We start from the raw sequence: 20,925 nt of genomic DNA, 5'->3' as shown, positions 1-20,925 counted from the left end.
GGCAAATATCTTTATTCTTATGTAGAATATATTTTCTTTCCCCCTTTAGCTTATATCGGTAGATTCAAAATCACGAATTCCAATTACAATAATCAAAGAAGGTAATGTATGTGGGTTCTTATATTTGGTGCTTGTGATTGGGATATGAACATTTTAATGCAGCTCTAGATCCTGCATAATTTGGGGAATAAAGAAATATGCCTGCATTAACAATGGTGGAAAATTTCTCAAATCTCACTTTGCTGATCAGATTCAGCCTTCAGAGGGGAGGCTAGAATTTGCCTGAAGTCTCACTGCAGGGCTTCTCACCTTGCGAAAGAGAAAAGAATAAATGTGGGCTGAATTTTTCCATTGATTTGGCTAGCAGTCCCTTCCCATATTCAGTAGGCAGAAAACAGTCTACCTCCTCTCCTTTTGCTGCACCTAAGGCAAAAGCTTCTGGAGGCATGCAAGATCGTTTTGTTCTGCATGTGACAAACAATTACGTTTCAAACACACTACTATGAAACTAGTACATGATCAAAGCAATCCCCATACATCTGGGTTTCACTTGCTTGATAATCATCTTGTTCAATAGCATTGTTTTTAAGGGTTCTGGGAACTTTTGATGATGACCTACCCTTGACCAGCAAATAAGCAAACTATGTTTGCTTTCTCCCAGTAGGGAGACTGTTTTCCACTTGAACAAAAAGTGATCTTTTCAGAAGAGTGGTTCAGCATTTCTTATGGCTACACCCAGTCCAGCAATCCAGTCTTGTGTACCCCCATCAATTTTCAGGGGCCTGGCGATCTCTTGTGGAAAACCTAAAGTTGTATAGGGTAGGTTCCAATTTATTTGGAAGAGTCTGGTCATGTGATTAATATATTCATTATTTATTGCATCTAAAATTTTGGTCTAAATGACGGTAAATAAAGATTGATTGATTCATTATTTACCGTGGGTGTCATCCATACAGCTTTATTTTCAAAGAAGATACATCCTGTGCTCATTCTTTACAAATGAAACGTCTCGATGTTTGAACACTTGTCTATCCCATTAATTCCAGATATAGTCTATCCTTTTTGTCCAGCAACTCTATGCCTAATCAACTTGGCTGCCTTCATTTTGAATCCATATTGTCCTCCTCCTCCTGTGTGCCAAGTAGCATTACTACAGCACCATCCCCCATTTCAACAATCTTTTGCATCTCTCCTTCTGATGCTCTAATAAGGTCCTTCTCCTTACTTTCTGAACAGAACCTTCACATTCAACAACTCAACTCCACTAGCTCTGTCAATCATTTATTCCTTTGCTCTTCACTATTATTTCTTGATGAAAGGTCATACATTTTTCTGCATGTCTCTTGACAGTGTTCCCTGTCATCTCTACTGCCATTACCTTATCAATGATACTCTCTTCTCTGGTTTCTTCCCAACTCTGTATAAACACACCACCATTTCCCATGTTCCCAACTCACTCTGTTTCCTTGGCTACTATTAAGACTTCCTCTTCCCTGTTTCCTTTAACTCCTGTAACATTCTGTTTACTCCTGCTGCCTTACTGTTTCTAGTTTAGCTCTTTATTTGACCCCACACAGTTGGAACCTCCCCATGGAACTGCCTTCTACACTCCATGGAACTGCCTCCATTAAAAACACCTGTGATCCCCTTGCTGCCAAATCTTTACTCTTTCTATGGAAATTTAGATTGTACAGTTGCTTCAAATCTCAGAGCAGGGGCTGATATTTTTTCTCATTTAACTCTATAAAGTGCCCCATACATGACTGGTATGAGAACAATATTACTACTAATATATCTCAGCATACACATGTTGTCATAACCACTTATAGTGTGAAACAAACTTTAACTGTAATGGACCAAACGTATGTTCAGCGTGCTTTCAAAACACAACAATTTCTTACCATAATTACTCTCAGGAAAGTTTACTACATATACTGGGTTAATCAAGTTTCTAAAAGTTATACTCTTATTATTTTCACAGTAATTCACAACATCACACATCGGACACAGGCCAAAACCTCAGAGAAGTCTCCTTTAGCAGGACCAATACTAGGTGAATGAGATGTTCTGATTATTCCTGATAAGCCCTTTTGGGTTTATTTTCAACACTTTGGCCTTTAATGTTATATCTTTCCTTTTAACATGATAAATGTATTTGCACCGTATTTACTAGAGTTGCAAAAGAAACGTAGAAAGGTTTTATTTTAGAGATAAAAATTATATGTTAAAAACTGTCTTGCTGGTAAAAGTTGTAAATACCTTTGAAAAGGGATGGGGTGGGGAGAGACCTCCAGAGAGTGATTAAAATGTGAGATTTGCTGCCAGAGGTTGTAATAATGGTCACAGAAATAAACAGCTTTAAAGGGGGATTAGATAGACTCATGGAAGATAGGTCTGTCAGTGGCTACTAGCTATTGTGACTGAAGGGAGCCTCCACAATCAGAGGCACTAAACCTCTAAATTCCAGAGCCAGGAGGCACAATCAGGGGGAAGGTTTTGGCCCCTATGACTGGTTGTTGGATCTCCAGAGGAACTAGTTGTCTGCTGGGTGAAACAGGATGCTGGATTAGTTGGACCATTGGTCTGACCCAGCAGGGCTCTTCTTATGTTCTTAAGTAGGTCAAAATGTCTTTTTTCCATAAAAGGGATATGGAACTGACTAGTAGCAGGGAATTCTGGGGATGGGAAGGCTATGGAGGAGCCCAGTTTTTCAAGAAACCATCAGAAAATTGTGCTATAATGTAAAAAGAAAATTCCCAAACTATAATTATAATTTTTACTTCCATTCCCTACAATTTTCTTCCACCATCTCTACCTCCACCCTGTTTTGCATCAGTCTCTAATTACAATTTTTAACTAAAAACAAACTCACACACACAATGACTGAATGGCTCGTTTACTTTTATGTGTAGTGCACCTTATTGTTCCAGATTTCAATCAAACTAAACAGAAACGACCAGCTCCTTTCTCAGAGGATATGCCTGAAGGACCAAAGAAAATATTGGGTAAGCAGAAACAAAGCAAGATTGTAAATAGTGGGATTTTAGGTGGAAAATGGTGGTAAAGTTTATCCAGAGTCTGACCCACTAAATGGAACATAACTAGCCCTCCATCATTTATGGCCTGCCAGATGCCTAGCAGTGATCCTGTTCTTCAGTTTTAGGCTGACAATAAATATAGGAGACCCCTTAAGTCCTTAATTGATGGCTTGTTGAGTTGATTTAGGCGCAAACAGTGGTTCAAATATTGTAAATATTTTTTAAAATACATAATTGCTATTTTTTGTAAAGAAAGAAAGTATAATCGAGTTGTTGCCTGTATCTCCATGCTAGATTTTTGCAAGAATACTGAGAACTATCTGAACAAGCACTGGTTTTTAGCTGAAAGACATTTTATTGGGGAAAGATTTGTACCTTCCTCAGACCAGTAGCTTCTGAAAGACTACCTATGGTTGTATATCTGTTTTCTGTCCAAGTAATGTTATAAAGAGCAATTCCTCTTCAGACCACTATTGACTTTAAAATTTAACCAGAAAACTATGACTCATATGTTCATAAAATAAAGCATCTTTCATCAAGAAGTGACATTTCTCTATTTCATTCCTTACCTCAGTTCAGTCTTCAGCATTACTGCATTGCTCTAGAAACTCTGACTCCACATCAGCTGTTCACGTGTATTTTTGTTCTCTTGCCCCAAGTATGCATTCTCATCCTTTCAGATGTGACTGAAAATTTGCTGAGCCAATAATTAAAATCTGCTAGTACCATTCTTCAGGCATGGTCAAACTCCCCTCCCCATTAAAGTTTCCTGTATATTTGTTAGGCTCAGTAGGCTCATGCACAGAAACAAGACATAAAGTGGATCTGCAAAGCATCAATAGCCCCTTAAAGCTCTCTCTTTCTCTTTACAAGTTAATCTACAGCACGTTAACATGGCACGTGCGTGTATGCTCTCCTGTTTCTCCACTTACATGTATGATTAGAAACAAGAGAACTCAGAGGTTCATGTAAGCCTATAGTAACCTTTTGTCTATAAAGTGATGCATCAGTCACATAGTATCTAGATATCTATCTGATTCCCAACTGAGTCTGCAACAGAATTTCAAGGCAAGTGACATTCAGAGATAATGTCTGGCTCTCCCTTGCAACTATATGACCTGTTTGGTGTTCTCCCATCCAAATACTAACCAGGGTTGACTGGGCTAGCCTGGGATGGCATGTTGGGCCAAGCAGCTTTAAAAAATATAATTCAAATAAAAGACAGCGTATAATAAGTAGCTGAGCATTATTATTTATCTTCCCAGCTTGTGTGAAATATAGGTGTGATTTAGGCATGAGATTGCTGTGTAAATGCTCAAATAGAAATATGGTTATAAGGAAGGGATGTTCAGCTGTACTCAGTCCACTCCATTGTGTAATATAAGTCCCTTTGAGATCACACTATATCTTTTGTTGTTCGGGAAAAGGGAGTTGGCATAATGAGAACGTATTTTCTAAACATTAAATCCTTCACTTCTTGTTGTTATGTCTTGTTGTAGTGAATAAGAATTGTTTGTCTTCCACTTTACAACCCAAGGCTCTTATGTACATTAAATCCCTTGGTATGTTTTCTTTTTACAGCTGAGAATGAGACTCATGAATGGCCTGAAGAATCCAAGACATCAGAAATACAAGAAATCTCTCCACAATCCCAACCTGGTAATTTTTTTTCCTGTTTTGATGGAACAGAATTTTACTTATTTTATATAGCAGTTCATTCCATTAACCTCAAATGACCTGGAATGAATTGCTTTGATATCATAATTAAATGAATCTGACTAATTTAAATTGGAGGCCTGAGTTGGAGACAGAACCAACATTTTTGCAATCCTATGGAGATTTACTCAGAATCCTACTGAAATCTACTAGATAGTGCTTAGTCCCTTGAGAGGTATTCTTAGGGTTCAGCTGCAAATGGGCAAGACATAGCGTTGTCAGGTCCCTCTGGCAATCCAGACTGGGAAACTCCAGGAAATTTGAGGAGTGGAGTCTGGGGAGGACAAGCACCTCAGTGGCCCCTTATGCACAATGGCAGCTACTTTCCCATGTACGCACGGGAGCGGGGCATGCTGGGTTTCCCCGGCGTAGCACGCGCGTGCTTTATGCCGGGGCCAGGGGGGCCAGATCGCTGCCAGCCAAGGTAAGTGAACGGTGGGGGAGGTGGGGAGGGTCTGGGGGGAGCAGGGGGAAGGGGGTCGCCCCTGCCAGCTCCATGGCTCCACGGAGCCCGCAGGGGGTTGCGGAGTCCCTTAAGGTAGCAATCCCCAACCTTGGGCCGCGGACCACATGTGGTCCGTCGACTAATTGGAGGTGGGCCACGAAGGATGCCTTCTTTCCCCCCCCCGGCCCTTTACTTCATCCCCCCCCCCGGCCCTTTACAACACACTTTGGGTGTCATTGTCTCCCATCACTCCCAGATGGGACTATCTCGTTGCAGAGAAACAAGCTCAGGGTTCCTATTGATATGTCATTGTCATGAGTTAAAATTTCCATGAAAATGACATATTTTATGCTATGGCATCGTATAATTACCATATATATTATTATTTAATAAGAGTCCAATGCTAAAACATCTGAGAATAAGCCCCACCTAGTAGACATGATTCTGAATAGGCCTTATTGGGATTGCACTGTTGACATTGCCTCTTCTAAAACTAGTTTTGGTCTACTCTATGCTTTGACCTAATTTACTCTAAGAAATTCTGTGCTAACAATGATGCTAATATTTTTAAAACTTTGCAGTGATAACTGAACTGGACTGGGAAAGCAGTAAACCAACAGTTTCTACTGCCTCAGGAGAATCAAATAGTTTTCCAGGTAAATCATCACATTATTTTTCTGCTTTAAGCTTTCAAGGTAGTTCTGTTGTCTTGTGTTAGTACATGTGTTATTTTCTAAACCATTGGAACACTATTGTTGATTGCATATTTTTTTAGGATGTTTGGCTACTATGGGGAGAGTATCTTCTAACTGAAAAACAGATATGGCCCAACATGAACACTTGCTGCTCTGTAAAGATAAGAGATAAAATAACAACTGCATGTTAGTGGGGGATGCCAGTCCCCGGGTGAGACTTGGGGATGACCTGAAATTATAGCTCATCTCCAGATTAAAGAGATCCAGTTCCCTTGGAGAAAATGGCTGCTTTGGAGAGTGGACTCCATAGCACTATACTCCACTGAGGTCCCTCCCTGACCCAAATCCCACCCACTACCTGTTCAACTCCCAATGTCTCCAGGTGTTTTCCAGCCAAAAGCTGGCAACCCTAATGGTAGCACGGTACCGGGTTGGATCCAATCAACTTTTCTGATAAAAAAGAAGAGGGAAGTATATCACCCCCTTTTTATTCCAGCCTTTTTCTTTTTTATAATGATAAAGACCCTCAGGTTGAATTATGGAGTTGTGCTTGACTATCCACAGCCTTTCATGCACCTGTATCAGGATGTTCAAATGTGAGGCAAAGTTATAGTCTTTGAATAGACAGACAAATCCTTACCAGATAGCTTATCCTTTGACCATCTGTCACCCCTGCAGTTCATTTTACTGCTTATATTGTTCACTGGACACATGGAGAATGAAACAAGATCACAAGTTTGTTTGATTGGTTAGCAAAACAAAGTAACTGTGAGCAGGGTCTGAAGAGTAAACATATGATATCATGAAGAAGTTTCATGAATGCCAGATGGATTCCGCACAAGAAATGTGCCCCATAACAGCCTCTGGTTGCTGGCGGGTCTTAGAGCTTCCTCCACATGATGTCATCTGCATTTTGAGGCTATCCAGGGGCTGGCTTGAATTTTGGCTGGATTTGTCTTGAGTTGAGGGAAATTGCAAAAAGTGGATTTGCCACTTGTTATCTCACTTCATATCAGGGAGCAACCAGGGACAAACCTGTGTGGAGGGAGAAATGTGTGACAGTTTCTGCAGCATTTTGCCCACCCTCACACCTGGCCTGCCCTCTGCGTTTCCTGTTCTGAGAATTTGTTTTAATGGCATGGGCCACATTGCCACAGGGCCGCAAAGTTGCTTTGCATAAGTTAAAATATAATGTTCCCTAATGTGTCCATGGTCTTTTTGGGATTGGGCTGGCAAAACACAGCCCCATTTGTGTTTTATGGTGGTGGGGAATGAATGGGGAAAGAGGGGGAGGCGTGTAATGAAGCAGCCCTCCCCTGATCAGCTAGGCATCTGTGACCTTTGTTTTTAAGCCAACTGGATTCTTTGGGGTCCATTTACCATGTCTAGCCTCTCACAACTCTACCCAAATATAAATAGAGTCTGAAACACCATGAATCCCAAAAGGGGGGGAGCATTATCATTGTGGTGTTTCTCCATAGCAATACGGAAGTGTTAGTTTTTATTAAAAATACATTTACATTGTGGTGTTACCGCATAACAATGCGGAAGTGCACTTAAAAAATATTTGGGGGCTTGGGGACCGAAGTTTGAGTGATTGCTGTGATTGACAAGCTGAGGAGGGGGGGGGGAGAGAAGTTTGACTTGTTTTCCCTTGCCACCTCGTAGGGAGGCAAAAAGTTGCAACAATGCAGAGGGAAAACCTGAGAGGGGTCTCCTGTGAGGAAGCTTTCAAATGGGCAACTTAAAAACCTGCAATTGCAAGTAGGAGGCAGCATGAGTTTTGCGCCTCCATGATGAATCGGTCTGCACAGTTTACTGGCTGGATCCAAGACATTTGTTATGACCAGTGTGGGACACCACAGTGCCAAGATCATGATGGTTGCATTTCATAGACTGTGGTAGCCAAATTTTGAGCCATAGTGCTAACAATTCCAGCATAAACGTGAGTTTTGCCATTTAAATAAACCATTTTTTAAAAAAGTGATTGCTAAAATTAGCTTTCAACACCTTGTCAGTAATTATTAAACGTTTGGGAAAAACAACTATTGCTTAGAGAGACATAGTGTACCTATCACTGTATTTTTAATACAAACATTTCCATTTGCTTTGGGAAAATGTGTTGTCATTGAATTTGTGAGGCTCAAAGACCAAATAATTATTTTATGTGTTTGCCCTCATCACCTGACATGTGCACGTCTCAATGTCAATGTCAATGAATGTCTGAAGAACAGATGTCAACTCTTCTCTTTTTTAGCATATACTGAAAGTGAACTGGAATCCTCAAAGCCTAGAATAAGCCCTATGGCTGAATTACCACTTGACACATTGGGTAAATACTTTGTTTATGGTACTCCTTGCTGACAGGACCTGGGTTTCAGCCACTGGGTGACACATTGGACTAGATGAGCCTGATCAACATGGCTTCAGCAAAGACTCCATTATACACATGGAAAAGTTCCTGCATGTTGGCAAAAAGAGCCAGGTTTTTTTTGTTTTTCTGATGGCATGACTTCATAGATCTATACACTGATAAGCAGGTCTTCATTTTCAGCCAAGGACTATATGAACATAAATTTGAGGCTTCTTTCCACATATACTACCAGCTATACAATACAAATAGAATCAGAAAAATACATGAACCGAAAGAGTAAACTGTTGTTAAGCTTGAATTGGCAAAAATACCAAACACTGGATAACTTATTTGTATATTCCTGGTTTCTGGGAACAACTTAGACTTTGTTTGTTTAATATTGAACAAAATATCCTGAAATGTTGTATTTACAGGTGTTTGAGTACAATCCTAAACTGGTCAGAATCTTACTAAGGTCTGTTCCCCCAGGGAATACGTTCCTGGGGTTGTGATGGTTATATATGGACTCTTCTACAAATAGGAGTAGTAATTAATTTAAGTATGTTTTTAATTATATCGTTTAATAACAAATGAAATGTATTCTAAAACCTTTATATTTTATCATTGATGTGTTATTTTAAAAAGTAAAATTAGAAGATTCTGTGCACTTATGAACACAACAGGTCCAAAAATTTATACTAGAAATAGAAAACAGTAAAAAGTGTTTGTTTTTATTTTTTTTTAATTATATTTATATACCGCCCTCCCCGGAGGCTCACTGAAATCAGTGAATTTAATCATAGTGTACTCTTTTGGATTGTAGAAACTTTTTTTTAAATCCCCTGAAAACAAACAGTACATTTAAAGTTTTTAGGAATCCAACTTCATGTTGCCAGTCCCCTACGTATGGGCAAGGAAAACCCACCCCAGCTCCCATTTTCTACAACCAATCTAAGTAGCAGGAGGGGAAAAATAAAAACATGGCCATCAGTCTATGAGGTGATGTTACTTCCAGGGAAAACCCAGAAGTGTTATCAAACCGCATATGAGTTTCTAGCTGTTCCTAGAGAGCTGTGACATCAACTGAGATATTCCCAAATGTGACATAATGTTGTCAGTTGCAGCTGTGGCCCATGTCCTCACTCCCATCGGTATCCCAATTATAGCTCCTTTCTACTTTCCAGCCAAATGCAGCATGCAGTTGTGGCTGTTCAATAGAAAGAGGATAAGGTGAACAGTTCCCATCTAGGCATTGTTCTACAATTCTTCTCTGCCAAACGACTGAAGAAAGAAGATTCCTGGGAGTAAATTATGTTGAACCAAATAGGAATTTGTTCTGAGTAAACATATGTCTTGGGCCCAGTCTATCTTGGATGAAATGCTGCTAGTGCGGTCTCAGTACATTTCTACTAGTGCAAGGGTTCTATCTATTGATGCCAACCTACAAGTGAGACCTGGAAATCTCCCATAATTACAACTCATCTCGAGACTACAAAGATCAATTCCCTTGTTGAAAATAGATACTTTGGAGGGTAGACGCTGTGGCATTGTACCCCACTATGGCCCCTGTTCTCCCCCTGCTCCATTCTCAAATACCCCGAGTTACCCAACCAAGATATGGCAACCTACCCCCCATCCTGTATTGGTGGTCAGGGTAAACCAGCTCTAGCATACACAAAAGATCTTCTACTGGATCCAACATTGTGTCTTATTCATTTAAAATTATCATGTTTTATGCGAAAGCAGAGTTGCATCTTTATCTGTGTTAGAAGAGAAGAGTCTTGAATTCTTTGGCCAGTGCCATGTGTTCTCTGCCCTCGTCCTTGCATTACTATGTATAGAATTCAGGTGCCAATGTCAACTGAGGGAGGGGGAGGGTCAGGCAAAAGCATACTTGCACCTCAGCCTGATCAAATGGGAGTACATATGTCAACCATCACTGGAATAGAGAGGTGAATGAGATTTTGTTTTGTTTTTCCTTTCCTACCATATCAGTATGCTGCAAACAATATTTTGTTCAGGATTTGGCATTCATTGTTATTTTTTCTTTTCTCCAACTTTTAGCTCCTCATGAGTTTCCAGAATTTCCTAAAATAAAAATACCTCCCACACTACAAACGCCCAGGGAAACATTAGGTAATGGCAATCCTGTATGTCCTCTAATTTAATTTTTACTTGACAGGGTTTATTTTTTAATGTTAGCACACAATAAATACATAATATAAGTTTTAGTTCTAGTTCTTCATATGACTAAGGAACTTTATGTTTAGTCATTTTATATTTCTTTCCATTTTGTGCAAAATGATGTCCCAGAAGGCCCAATCACTGTACCATAATAGCCTTATAAATACACTTTTTGTGTGACAAATTCTATACCAGTTTTTCTCTAAATGCTTAACAATTTCTTTTACTGTAGCTTCACATGAAACGCAGCCAGTTCCTACACAACCACAAACGACTGCTCCAAAAACCACACAGACAAAGCCGGGTAATTGTTGTTTTTCCTACAGCTGCATGCTTCAGGAAGGATATTATATGAATAACACAGTTAGGTACAGTCCAAAAAGTACTTTTTGCAATGATAAGCTTAACCCAAATATACATATGTGTATGTAAACATTATATATTCACACAATGTGAACAGCTCTCATACATTGTGATGCCTGTCCTCACAAGCGCATTTATAGAATTGGACAACATAGGCTTCCCATCACTGCCTCAGCAAATGCCAGGAGATTTTGAGGTGGTGCCTGGAAAAGGTAGAGTTTGAGGAAGATATTATCCCACTTTCAGGTGATGCAGTAGACTGCATCACTTACAGTCTATGGACTACCAAAGATACTACAGGAAATTCCTAGAGTGTCACTCTGTAAGCCATTGTTTTCTCTACTTCTCAATTCCTTGAGACTGAAATTATTTATTTAGATTTTATACTGGCATTCCATATGGTTCTGGGTGGTTTACATAGAACACCATAGAGTAATTACATAGAAAATTATAACGTAACAAGTATAACAATTATAACGTAATATGTCAACCACAACAATATTTTGACAGGAACAGGAACATTGACAAATCCTTGAGTCGGTCCGATTGTTCAGTCCTGGAAGGGAGGGTGTTTGCAGGGGGACCAGAAGATGTTTTTGAGTCAGTCAGCCTCAAGCAAATGCCTGGTGGAGGAGCTCCCACCCTGCGGAACTGTAGAAGTTCGGGTCGGCCCTGATATCTTCAGGGAGCTTGGTCCATCAAGTGGGGGCCAGAACCGAGAAGGCTCTGGCCCTTGTTGAGATCCAATGGATCTCTTTAGGGCCAGGGATCCATAGCCAGTTGGAGGTGGAGCATAAGGCTCTTTTGGGGAGACAGACATCTGGAAGGCCTACCTACAGGCTGGTTGTTAGGGAATGTGTGGCTGAACAGTCTTGTCACATTAGGTGTAAGGTGCACTCATCTGTATCTGGTCTGGACACTCATGATTGGAGGGCAGGAAGATTCCAGGCAGTGCATGGGAACTTAATTGACATCAAATATTGCATTATTCAGAGTGAGGAGCTAGGCCAGTATCAACAGTTACATGGAACCAGATGAAAGAAGCATCATTGTCTCTTAGGGTTGCTTCCATACTGCTGTTTAGTCTAGAATAGACATAATGCATTTTGTACAGATTTACAGAGAGTCCAGATGATATCATTCCACTTCCTCATTTTGGTATTGTTTTTCTGTCTTTTGAATAGGGCAAGGGATATGATTTGGAGTTATTTTTTCTGGCTTGTAATTATCCATGATAATTGCTATGTGGTATCCCATAAGGCTTAGTATCCTTGCCAGTGCTCTAATACATGAAATATTTGAATAAAATAATTTGAAACTTTGGAGATGCTGCCATCAGCTTGGTGAGGGCATCCAGCTCTCTTATTTTTAAAAAATTTAATCCTTTGGTTTCTGCACCCTCTCTTCTGAATCAATGTTTGTATGCCATAGTCAAGAGGATATTGGATGTTATTTTTTGGGAAGCAGATTATCATGTTGCAAAACTGCTGCAGCATAAGTGGCAAGAATGGCACTATTTTTTAACTAGAATCATAGAGTTAGAAGGGACCTCATAGGTCATCTAGTCCAACCCCCTGCACTATGCAGGACACTCACAACCCTATCGCTCATCCACTGTAACCTGCCACCCCCTTGAACCTTCACAGAATCAGCCTTTCTGTAAGATGGCTATCTAGCTTCTGTTTAAAAATTTACAAAGATGGAGAACCCACCACCTCCCGAGGAAACCTGTTCCACTGAAAAACTGCTCTAACTGTCAGGAACTTCTTCCGGATGTTGAGACGGAATTTCTTTTGAATTAATTTCATCCCATTGGTTCTGGTCCGCCCCTCCGGGGCAAGAGAGAACAACTCTGCTCCATCCTCTATATGGCAGCCTTTTAAATACTTGAAGATGGTTATCAAATCCCCTCTCAGTCATCTCCTCTCCAGGCTAAACAGACTAAGCTCCCCCAATCTTTCTTCATATGTCTTTGGGGTCCTAGGACACCATTCACGTCTCTCCTGTTGTGTTATGTTTTTTCCACATGAAGCACTATTTCCCTCACAAGAGAAGACTGATGAGAAATAGGAGTTAAGCAGTTCAGGCCTCTCTTCATCATCTATTATAGGACTTTCTTGTCCTAGCAGTTGTCCTACAGTGTCCCTATTCTTTTTCTTACTTGAAATATAACTAAAGAAGCCTTTTTTGTTATGTTTAGCACTTCTTGCTAGCCTAAGATCATATTGAGCTTTAGCTTTTTTAACCCTGTCCCTACAATTATTGGTTATTTGTTTATACTCATCCTTGGTAATAAGGCCTTCCTTCCATTTTCTAAATTACTCTTTTTTATTCCTCAAATCATTTGACAGCTGTTTATGGAGTCACCTTGGCTTCCTTAGGCTCTTTCAATCTTTCCTTCTTAAGGGAATTGTTTGTGATTGGGCCTTCAGTATTTCACTTTTAAGAAACTCCTAGCCCTCTTGGACTCCCATCTCTTTAAGTCTTTATGACCATGGGACTCTACCCAACATACCTTTAAGTCTGGTAAAATTTACTTTCCTGAAATCCAGTCTATATGTACGACTGTGTAAAGGATTTCTCTTTCCCACAATTGAAAATTCCAAAAGCACATGGTCACCACTACCAAGTGTACCCACTACTTCCACCTCATCTACCAATTCTTCCCTACTGATGAGAATCAAGTCTAAAATAGCAGAGCCCCTGGTTCGCCTCTCTCCTTTCTGGGAAATGAAGCTGTCAGCAAGACAAGTGAAGAATTTAACGGAGGTACAGAATTGCACAGTGTAATAGCACTGGCCGGAGGGGTCCCAGTTGTCCCTGAAACCCAGCCTCAACCAAAGGCCTGGTGGAAGAGCTCCATTTTGCACGCCTTGTGAAACTGAGACAGCTGCATCAGGGCCCTCAGCTCTTCTGGGAGCTCATTCCACCAGGTCAGGGCCAGGACCTAAAAAGTAGATTTGCACCCACACAGCGAAGAACCCTGTGGGGGGCATACGCAGGCAGGCGGTCCCTCAGATAGGCAGGACCAAAGCCACAGATGGCCTTAAAGGTTAATACCAAAACCTTGAATCTGATCCACAACTGGCAACCAATGCAGCTGCTTCAGGACAGGCTGAATGTTGGCCCTCCAAGATGTACCACTGAGGACCACAGCTACATTTTGTACCAGCTGTAATTTCTGGGTCAAAGACAAGGGTAGGCCTGCATAGAGCGAGTTACAGAAATCTAATCTGGACGTGCAAGGATCACTGTAGGCAGACAATTCGCGGGCAGGTAGGGTGCTAGTAGCCTAGCCTGGCAAAGATGATAGACTGCCATGCGGGCTACACCTGTGGCCTGGTCCTCCATAGAAAGAGAGGCATCCAGAATTATTCCCAAATTTCTGGCTGAGGGTGTGATATTAAGCTGTACCCCAGCCAGAGTGAGTAAACATACTTCCTGACCTGCCTCCTTTCTGCCCAGCCATAGGACCTCCATCTTGGAGGCGTTGAGTTTCAGGCAACTCTGCTCTAACCATCCAGCGACCGCTTCCAAACATCTGACAAATGTATCTGGGGGGGGGAGTCCGGGAATGGTGCGCCCGAGAATGTCTGTGTTGGATTTCATCACTTGGTCTCGTTTTTTTCAAACTTCCCTACTTGATTTGAGATCCACAGAAACCTTTAAGAGGCAGATTTATCATATATTACTATTTACCAAATATTTGTTACTACTTTAAATACATTTTTCTTGGAAAGTTTTAGCGACTTTCTCTGTCCTTTTCATCTATGTTGTTTCTGTGAACTTTTAAAGGCATTTCAATGACACCAGAGGGAGACATTGCTTTTCATTTAGAAACACTGTGGGTGGCCAATTCACAGAAAGTTTAAAGTTTCTCAAAAGATATCTTTGTTAGAATGATTGCTATATGTTTTAGGGAACATTGATAGTTCTGAATCTCTGTAAATAGATTCCTATTCTAACATCTTTCAGCCATGAATCATGCATTTCCCCCCTTGTATAATTTTCAAGGTCACTTTGTGTGCTTGCTGGCAGTGAATCACTTTTCAAAGTCTGCTTTGTTTGCAAGGAAATCCCTTTTTCAAGTTCATGCAAATTATGGTGGCCATGCTTTTATTGCTCAGTGTGTGCAACAGTAAACTAATTCTCCAAGCCATCTATTTTGAGGTTTACTTTTAAAGTTACTTTATAATTGATAGAACAACGTTTGAGTCTAGTCTTAAAGGTGCCCCTGGACACAAACTTTGTTCAGCTGCTTCAGAACAACATGGATACCAACCTCAATTTATAATTGACAGGAGGTCTCGCCAGTCCCAGGACTTAAAACTGCAATGTTGGAAGGACCTGCACCTATGCTTGCTTATGTGTCAGACACAGATATGTTGTTGCAAGATCATGGAACACAAAACATGAAATCCCAGGGATTTATAGGTGGATACCCTGAGGTTTTCTTTTTTACTTTAAATCATGAGTATGTCTGATTTGGATCAGAGCAGTGGGCTTTCCTCCCACACCATTTCCCCATTCTCAATTATTCAGTGGTTTGGTGATTTCTGCAGTTACAGTTTATTGTCATGGATTGATTGTACCATTGTAACTGGACTATGAACTATTGAGATGTCCCAAAGCCTACCCCTCTGGTTTGTGGTTGTGACCCAGTATTGTGCAGGCACTTCCCTTTTTTCTCCTTTAAGCAGAGAAAATCTCAGTACCCGTGCATACAGCCAGAGCATTTCCTCCTAACAGGTGATAATAGGCCACTCCTATATTTGGGTTCTTAACACTCACAAATTTCAAAACAAATATTTAAATACTTGAGGAACCGCCTTTTGCCCTATGCTCCCCGCAGGGCCTTACGGTCAGCGTGTACAAATTTGTTGGTCATTCCTGGACCCTGGGAAACGCGCTTGGCCTTGACCAGGGCCAGGGCCTTTTTGGTCCTGGCCCCCACCTCGTGGAATGAGCTCCAGGAAGAGCTATGGGTCCTGCCGGAGCTTCCTGCATTCTGCAGGGCCTGCAAGACAGAGCTCTTCTGCCAGGTTTATGGTTGAGGCCAGCGCGTGGAAGAAGATCTGGCCCCCTCTCATTGAGCCCTACGGGCCTGCTCTGGGCAGAATAAAGAAGAAATATCGGCCCCACTGTCCACCCCGGGGTCTGTTAGTGGATAGAACTAGGTTGTTTTGCTGCAGAGTATTGGATGGTCTATGATTGATAGACTATTTAAATCCTTATTATGCCTGCTCATAACTGTGATATTATGAGGTAACACAAAGATGCTTGTTGGGATCTCCCTAAATCTTCTTTTAGATATCATGTAATACCAAAGAGTAAAGCCAGAAAATCACCATGGAGTAAATTAGATAAATACAGCCTATTATTTCCAGGGGATCAGCCTCTTTTGAGTCATTCTTATATGGTGAATTTTGCTATTTCACTTTGTTTATTAATAAGGTCAGTGGCCAGCCAAAATATCTGTGTGTGTGTGTATATATATATATATACATATGCAATTGATCACCAAATGCAAAACAAACATTGATGACATAAATTAGTACAACATGCTATTAAAACTGGCAAATTTGATTAGCTGAAACTTTCCTTTTCATAGAGATTAAAAAGCAATATTTTGCCACATCACTTGAGACTGATTTAGTCCTGTCCCCCAGTAAAAATGTCACAAGATGCCCCTCTGCATGCTCCAAATAACTTTCCAAGGGCTTAAAGTGAGATAGAGCAGGGATTCGTAGTTTGTTCCTTTCATCCTTATATAGTGTACAATGTAGCAGAAGGTATTATTCAGCATTATTCCATAAACCTCAAGTGTAGAGGTTGCCACTAATACCTCCTAAATAGTACTGCTGATGGAAGTATGTCCATCCTTGCTCTGGAAAAAGCCCATCAATGATGGATTATTGATGTTCACCAGATAAAGGGCTATGGCAATATTAGGCCATGATTTTAACCCAGATTAGGGGGTAGGTAATAAAGAAATTTCCTTCTGGACCTCTATGTACAAAAGCCGTTGATGGATCAAGCTTTTATTAAGCCTCCTTCTAATAATTAAATAGGGTCAAGCCCAATTGATCTTACTTTGCCTGCTACTTTATCTAGCCATTGTGGTTAGTGGACAGCCGCTGACATAAAACTTTGTATAGTATAAGATATTCAGAATGTAAAGTAAACTACTATGTATTTGCACGAGTGTTCATAGAGATAATATTTGTAGTCTGATACAGAGCAGTTTTTATATCTGAGGAATCTGTCATAAAACCACTGCATGCTGCTGAGTATTCTGGATGTGACCTGGTAGATCTGATAAGCTTCTATAGCTGGCTTCTGAATATTGACATTTTTAGTGCCAGATTTATGACCATTTATTTCTCTTGTGTAAAGATCAGGTTATTGTTGACATTGTTGGAATTAGAAGGAAGTAAATGTTTAGTGTTTCACTGTAAGAGTGTATCTTATACTCTTGTTCATGTACTTCAGGGATATACGTTCAGGATTTGTCAACCAGGGTTTTGTGAAAACCTGGGGTTTCTTGATGGCCCTGGAAGGGCTTTCCGAATGAGTGGCCTAGTACAGAAGTACAGAAAACAAATAAAATTTAGACTCAAGGAAAGTGAAGGTTTCTCTTGATTATTTACTATAGTAATGAAAGCCTTGATCTGCCAACTGTTTTCTGACCACAGTGCTTAAGTATCATTGTGTTTATGATTAAATTGTTTTAGACTACTTTCTCAGGAAAAGCTCTTGAGGAAGTTTAGAGATTAAAAACAAACTGCAATTGTAGTAAATCAAACAATATAATAAAAATAGCAGGGTACAATAGCTAGCCAGAGACAATAATTTGCCTTGTCTTCCCTGAAAATAACAATGACTAAAAGTCATGGGGAGAGACATTTCACAAGAAGGATTTACAACAAAAAAGGCCTAGTGACCACCCACCTCAGCCCTTAACTTGAGGGCACAGGAGTAAGTTTCTTGATTATATGATATGGTTGCCAACCTCCAGGGGGGGGCGTACATCTTCTGGACTTACAATTGTTCTTAATCCCCTCAGAGGTTATTTCCCTCTACAAACCCCGCTGTCTTCAAGCTCCACCCCTAAATCTCCAAAATTTCCCAATCTGGACCCAGTAATCCAATTATCTGGCCTCAAATGATTAATTGTCCCATTCATAGTAAGTCAGCAAATCTATTTCAAGTCCTTTACTTTGGCAGGATATGATCCTAGAAGTGAATGAGGCTTACAATGACCAATTATGCACGGGCAGAGAAGGGCAGGCCAGCACCTGTATGACAGCAGGGCTAATCCCTGCTTATGCAGAACACTGGCACCATCTGGGCTCCCTCCCATCCATGGCCCACTTTAGGGCCTCTGATGGTCCGCTGCAAGGGAACACTGATTTTTCCACTTTTCCTTTCTTGCTGCGACGGCTATCAGAGGCCTAGCTGGGCCAGGTCTGTGCATACTGGAAGAGACCGGTGTTCAAGGTGTGGCTCTCCACCCCCCCCCCTCCCCCATGGTGTCCTCTCAGGGACACAAGATACCCCATTTGGCTTCACAGTGCTGTGGAGTTAGGAAGCTAGGAATCACCACTAGGAATTGGTGCTGCTACACAGTTAGGTGTACAATTGATCAATGTGTTCTTTATTACAGTCTTACTTCTTATTTTGTGCTACCTTAATGGAATGAGGTAACCAGTAAAGTTAGAGAACCTAAACTCCTATGTTTGGCAGTGTTTCAGCTAACAAGGCTTAATCCAAAGTTATTACAATGCAGGCAGGAAAGAACTAAGTAATGACAATCCATCATTTATTCAAGTCAGCATATGCTATAATTAAGGGAATCCTTAATCTGAAACATATTACCTCATCTATAACACCTACTAAACTGGTAAATTTTAAACAATGGATAATAGTCAGAAAAACACTTTCATTTTTTTCTTATAGGAAATATTTTAAAAATAGTTTTCTTCGTGTAAAAACATTTTTTCTTGGGTGTTTTTGTCCCATTTCTTATACTTCTCACCATTTCTTCCAGCAGTCACAAATGAACCCATTCTGGAATCTCTCACATCTAAAACATCTAAGCCTCTTGACTGGCCAAGGGCAACACTGGGTAATGTTGTTTTTCACTGTGAATGGTCATATGACATTTATGTTTCATCAGAAACACTTCATTTCATGGGAATCCACTTCTTCCAGAATATAATTACCTTCCTTTCAGTACTGACCTTTATCATACCTTTTAACTTCTTAAATTCTTGCATTACCAAAAACTCTTAAACATTTATTTTTTCAAGTAGAAACAGAATTCATACTTACTTTTCTTTTCAGTAATGAGATCTGCATGGATTTCCCTATCATCGTTTTCTTATCCATCATGTTCCACAACTTTATTTGTAGGAATCGCTATTATCTGTCCTTGTAGCTCTAAGATCTGTTCTCATCAGTGCAAAATGATTTGATACCACTTCATTTTCATCAGCTGGCTTTCCCATTCCATTTTGAACTTTTTTCTTCATCATGGCAAACTTGTTGCATGTGCCATTTGTTTAAAAAATAATCTTAATCTTTATGGGATATAAATAAAATCTTGATGATCTTTTCAGCACCCTCTGAAACACCACTTACGGATTTAAAAGGGAAACCTTCTGCAGCGCCAGAAGGATGGCTTGTGAAACCTGGTAACTAAATATTCAATTTATGAATGGAGATAGCATTTTCAATTCTCTATAGTATCTTGCTATGAAATAACTAGTTGAATATAATAAACCTGAGTACAGTAACTTGATATATACCATACATTTCTGTTTGTTTCTCAAAAGTAGCAAATAATTAAGGTCAGTTAATTACTAATAGTGGATTAGTTATTATTGATATTATAAACAAGAATGAAATATGTGTGACCTACTGATTTTAATAATCCAATTAATTTCTAGCCATTTTTACTTCCAGAAGAACATTTGATGGTTTTCAGAAACTAGATTTCTCATGAAAAAGACCACCATTCTGAATTGATGGGAGTGTGTGTGCATGATTTCTTTTTGCTATCTTTAGTCAAAAGAATAGGATGCTGATGTCAACATAAGAAATGATGAATGCATGTCCTGTGTGCAATGTGTCTGGTATATGGGCCAACTTACCTTGAGTTTCAAGACTCCTTTATTCACAGTTTATCTACTATTTGGGAGAGGTGGTTTATAAATCTAATGAATTATTTTTATTATTATATACATGGACAATTTTGGAACTAATAAATATTTCAGATGTCTGTTTTACAGTCTCAGAATGGTGACACAGTTATATTTGTCTTTTTCCCATTCAGTGTTTGATTTTTTTCCCCCCTAGCTTCTAAATCACCGCAATTGGAGCAGAATATACCTAAAACTTCTAGGATTACTGAACAGTTAAAAACTACTCCAGGTAACATAAATTTCCTGGAAAAGTTATATTATGTGAAGAAGCCCCACCTTTGAGGATATATTTAATTCTGACAATACAAAGAAAGAAGATTTCACACAGCATTCAAGGTCAAAGGGAACAATATATTAAGCATAAAACTATATACAGAAAAATATAAACAATTTTTTATCAGAGTTCAAAATCTTTTAAAACCATAAAATATCTTCTTCTCTATGGCAGGGGTCCGCAACCTTTTTTAGGCTGCGGACCGGTCGGGGGGACGGCAATCTGGGTGCCGCACATGTGTGCGAGCCCATGCGCAAATGCACACGTGTGGCAGTCTATGCGCATTTGCGCCATGCGTGGCCACAAACGCACATGTGAGGCACTTTTGTGCATGCACGCATGCGTGATACAGCCACGCATGCGTGTTTGCAGCCGTGCATGGCGCAAACGTGCATGTGCAGACCTGCCGGGCACGTGCGCAATTGCCGCGCATGGCGCAAACATGCATGCGTGGATTTGCCATGCGTGCGCGTTTGCGCCGGCGGCCGCACTTCCTTCTCCCCCCCTCCCGCAAAAAGAATCTTGCCGGGCCACAAGCTAATCGGCCACTTTGGCAGCCAATTTGCTTGTGGTCTGGGAAGTTTCTCACTGCGGGGGCGTCGGGGAGAGGGAGCCGCGGCCCGGTGGTTGGGGACCACTGCTCAAGGGGCA

At 40.4% G+C, this 20,925-nt stretch overlaps 1 protein-coding gene across 20 annotated transcripts in view; it reads left to right on the top strand.

Annotated features, from left to right (window-relative positions):
- ABI3BP (ABI family member 3 binding protein) overlaps positions 1 to 20,925 on the top strand; it is a 165,553-nt gene that overhangs the window by 77,653 nt on the left and 66,975 nt on the right. For 11 of the 20 annotated variants that reach the window (XM_077342084.1, XM_077342083.1, XM_077342091.1 and 8 more), the window contains exons 7-17: positions 50 to 101; positions 1,982 to 2,053; positions 2,913 to 3,005; positions 4,620 to 4,697; positions 5,781 to 5,855; positions 8,152 to 8,226; positions 10,312 to 10,383; positions 10,664 to 10,735; positions 18,845 to 18,922; positions 19,416 to 19,490; positions 20,155 to 20,229. In XM_077342084.1, coding sequence (XP_077198199.1) covers positions 50 to 101; positions 1,982 to 2,053; positions 2,913 to 3,005; positions 4,620 to 4,697; positions 5,781 to 5,855; positions 8,152 to 8,226; positions 10,312 to 10,383; positions 10,664 to 10,735; positions 18,845 to 18,922; positions 19,416 to 19,490; positions 20,155 to 20,229 — 817 coding nt within the window. The remainder of the gene's footprint in view (positions 1 to 49; positions 102 to 1,981; positions 2,054 to 2,912; positions 3,006 to 4,619; positions 4,698 to 5,780; positions 5,856 to 8,151; positions 8,227 to 10,311; positions 10,384 to 10,663; positions 10,736 to 18,844; positions 18,923 to 19,415; positions 19,491 to 20,154; positions 20,230 to 20,925) is intronic. The other 9 variants (XM_077342098.1, XM_077342097.1, XM_077342102.1 and 6 more) reach the window with 7 other exon arrangements.

This window comes from Paroedura picta, chromosome 6 (genome assembly GCF_049243985.1).
Source record: "Paroedura picta isolate Pp20150507F chromosome 6, Ppicta_v3.0, whole genome shotgun sequence".
Taxonomy (NCBI): Eukaryota; Metazoa; Chordata; class Lepidosauria; order Squamata; family Gekkonidae; genus Paroedura; species Paroedura picta.
Note: the sequence above shows the minus strand (reverse complement) of the source record. Positions and strands in the feature narration are given on the sequence as shown.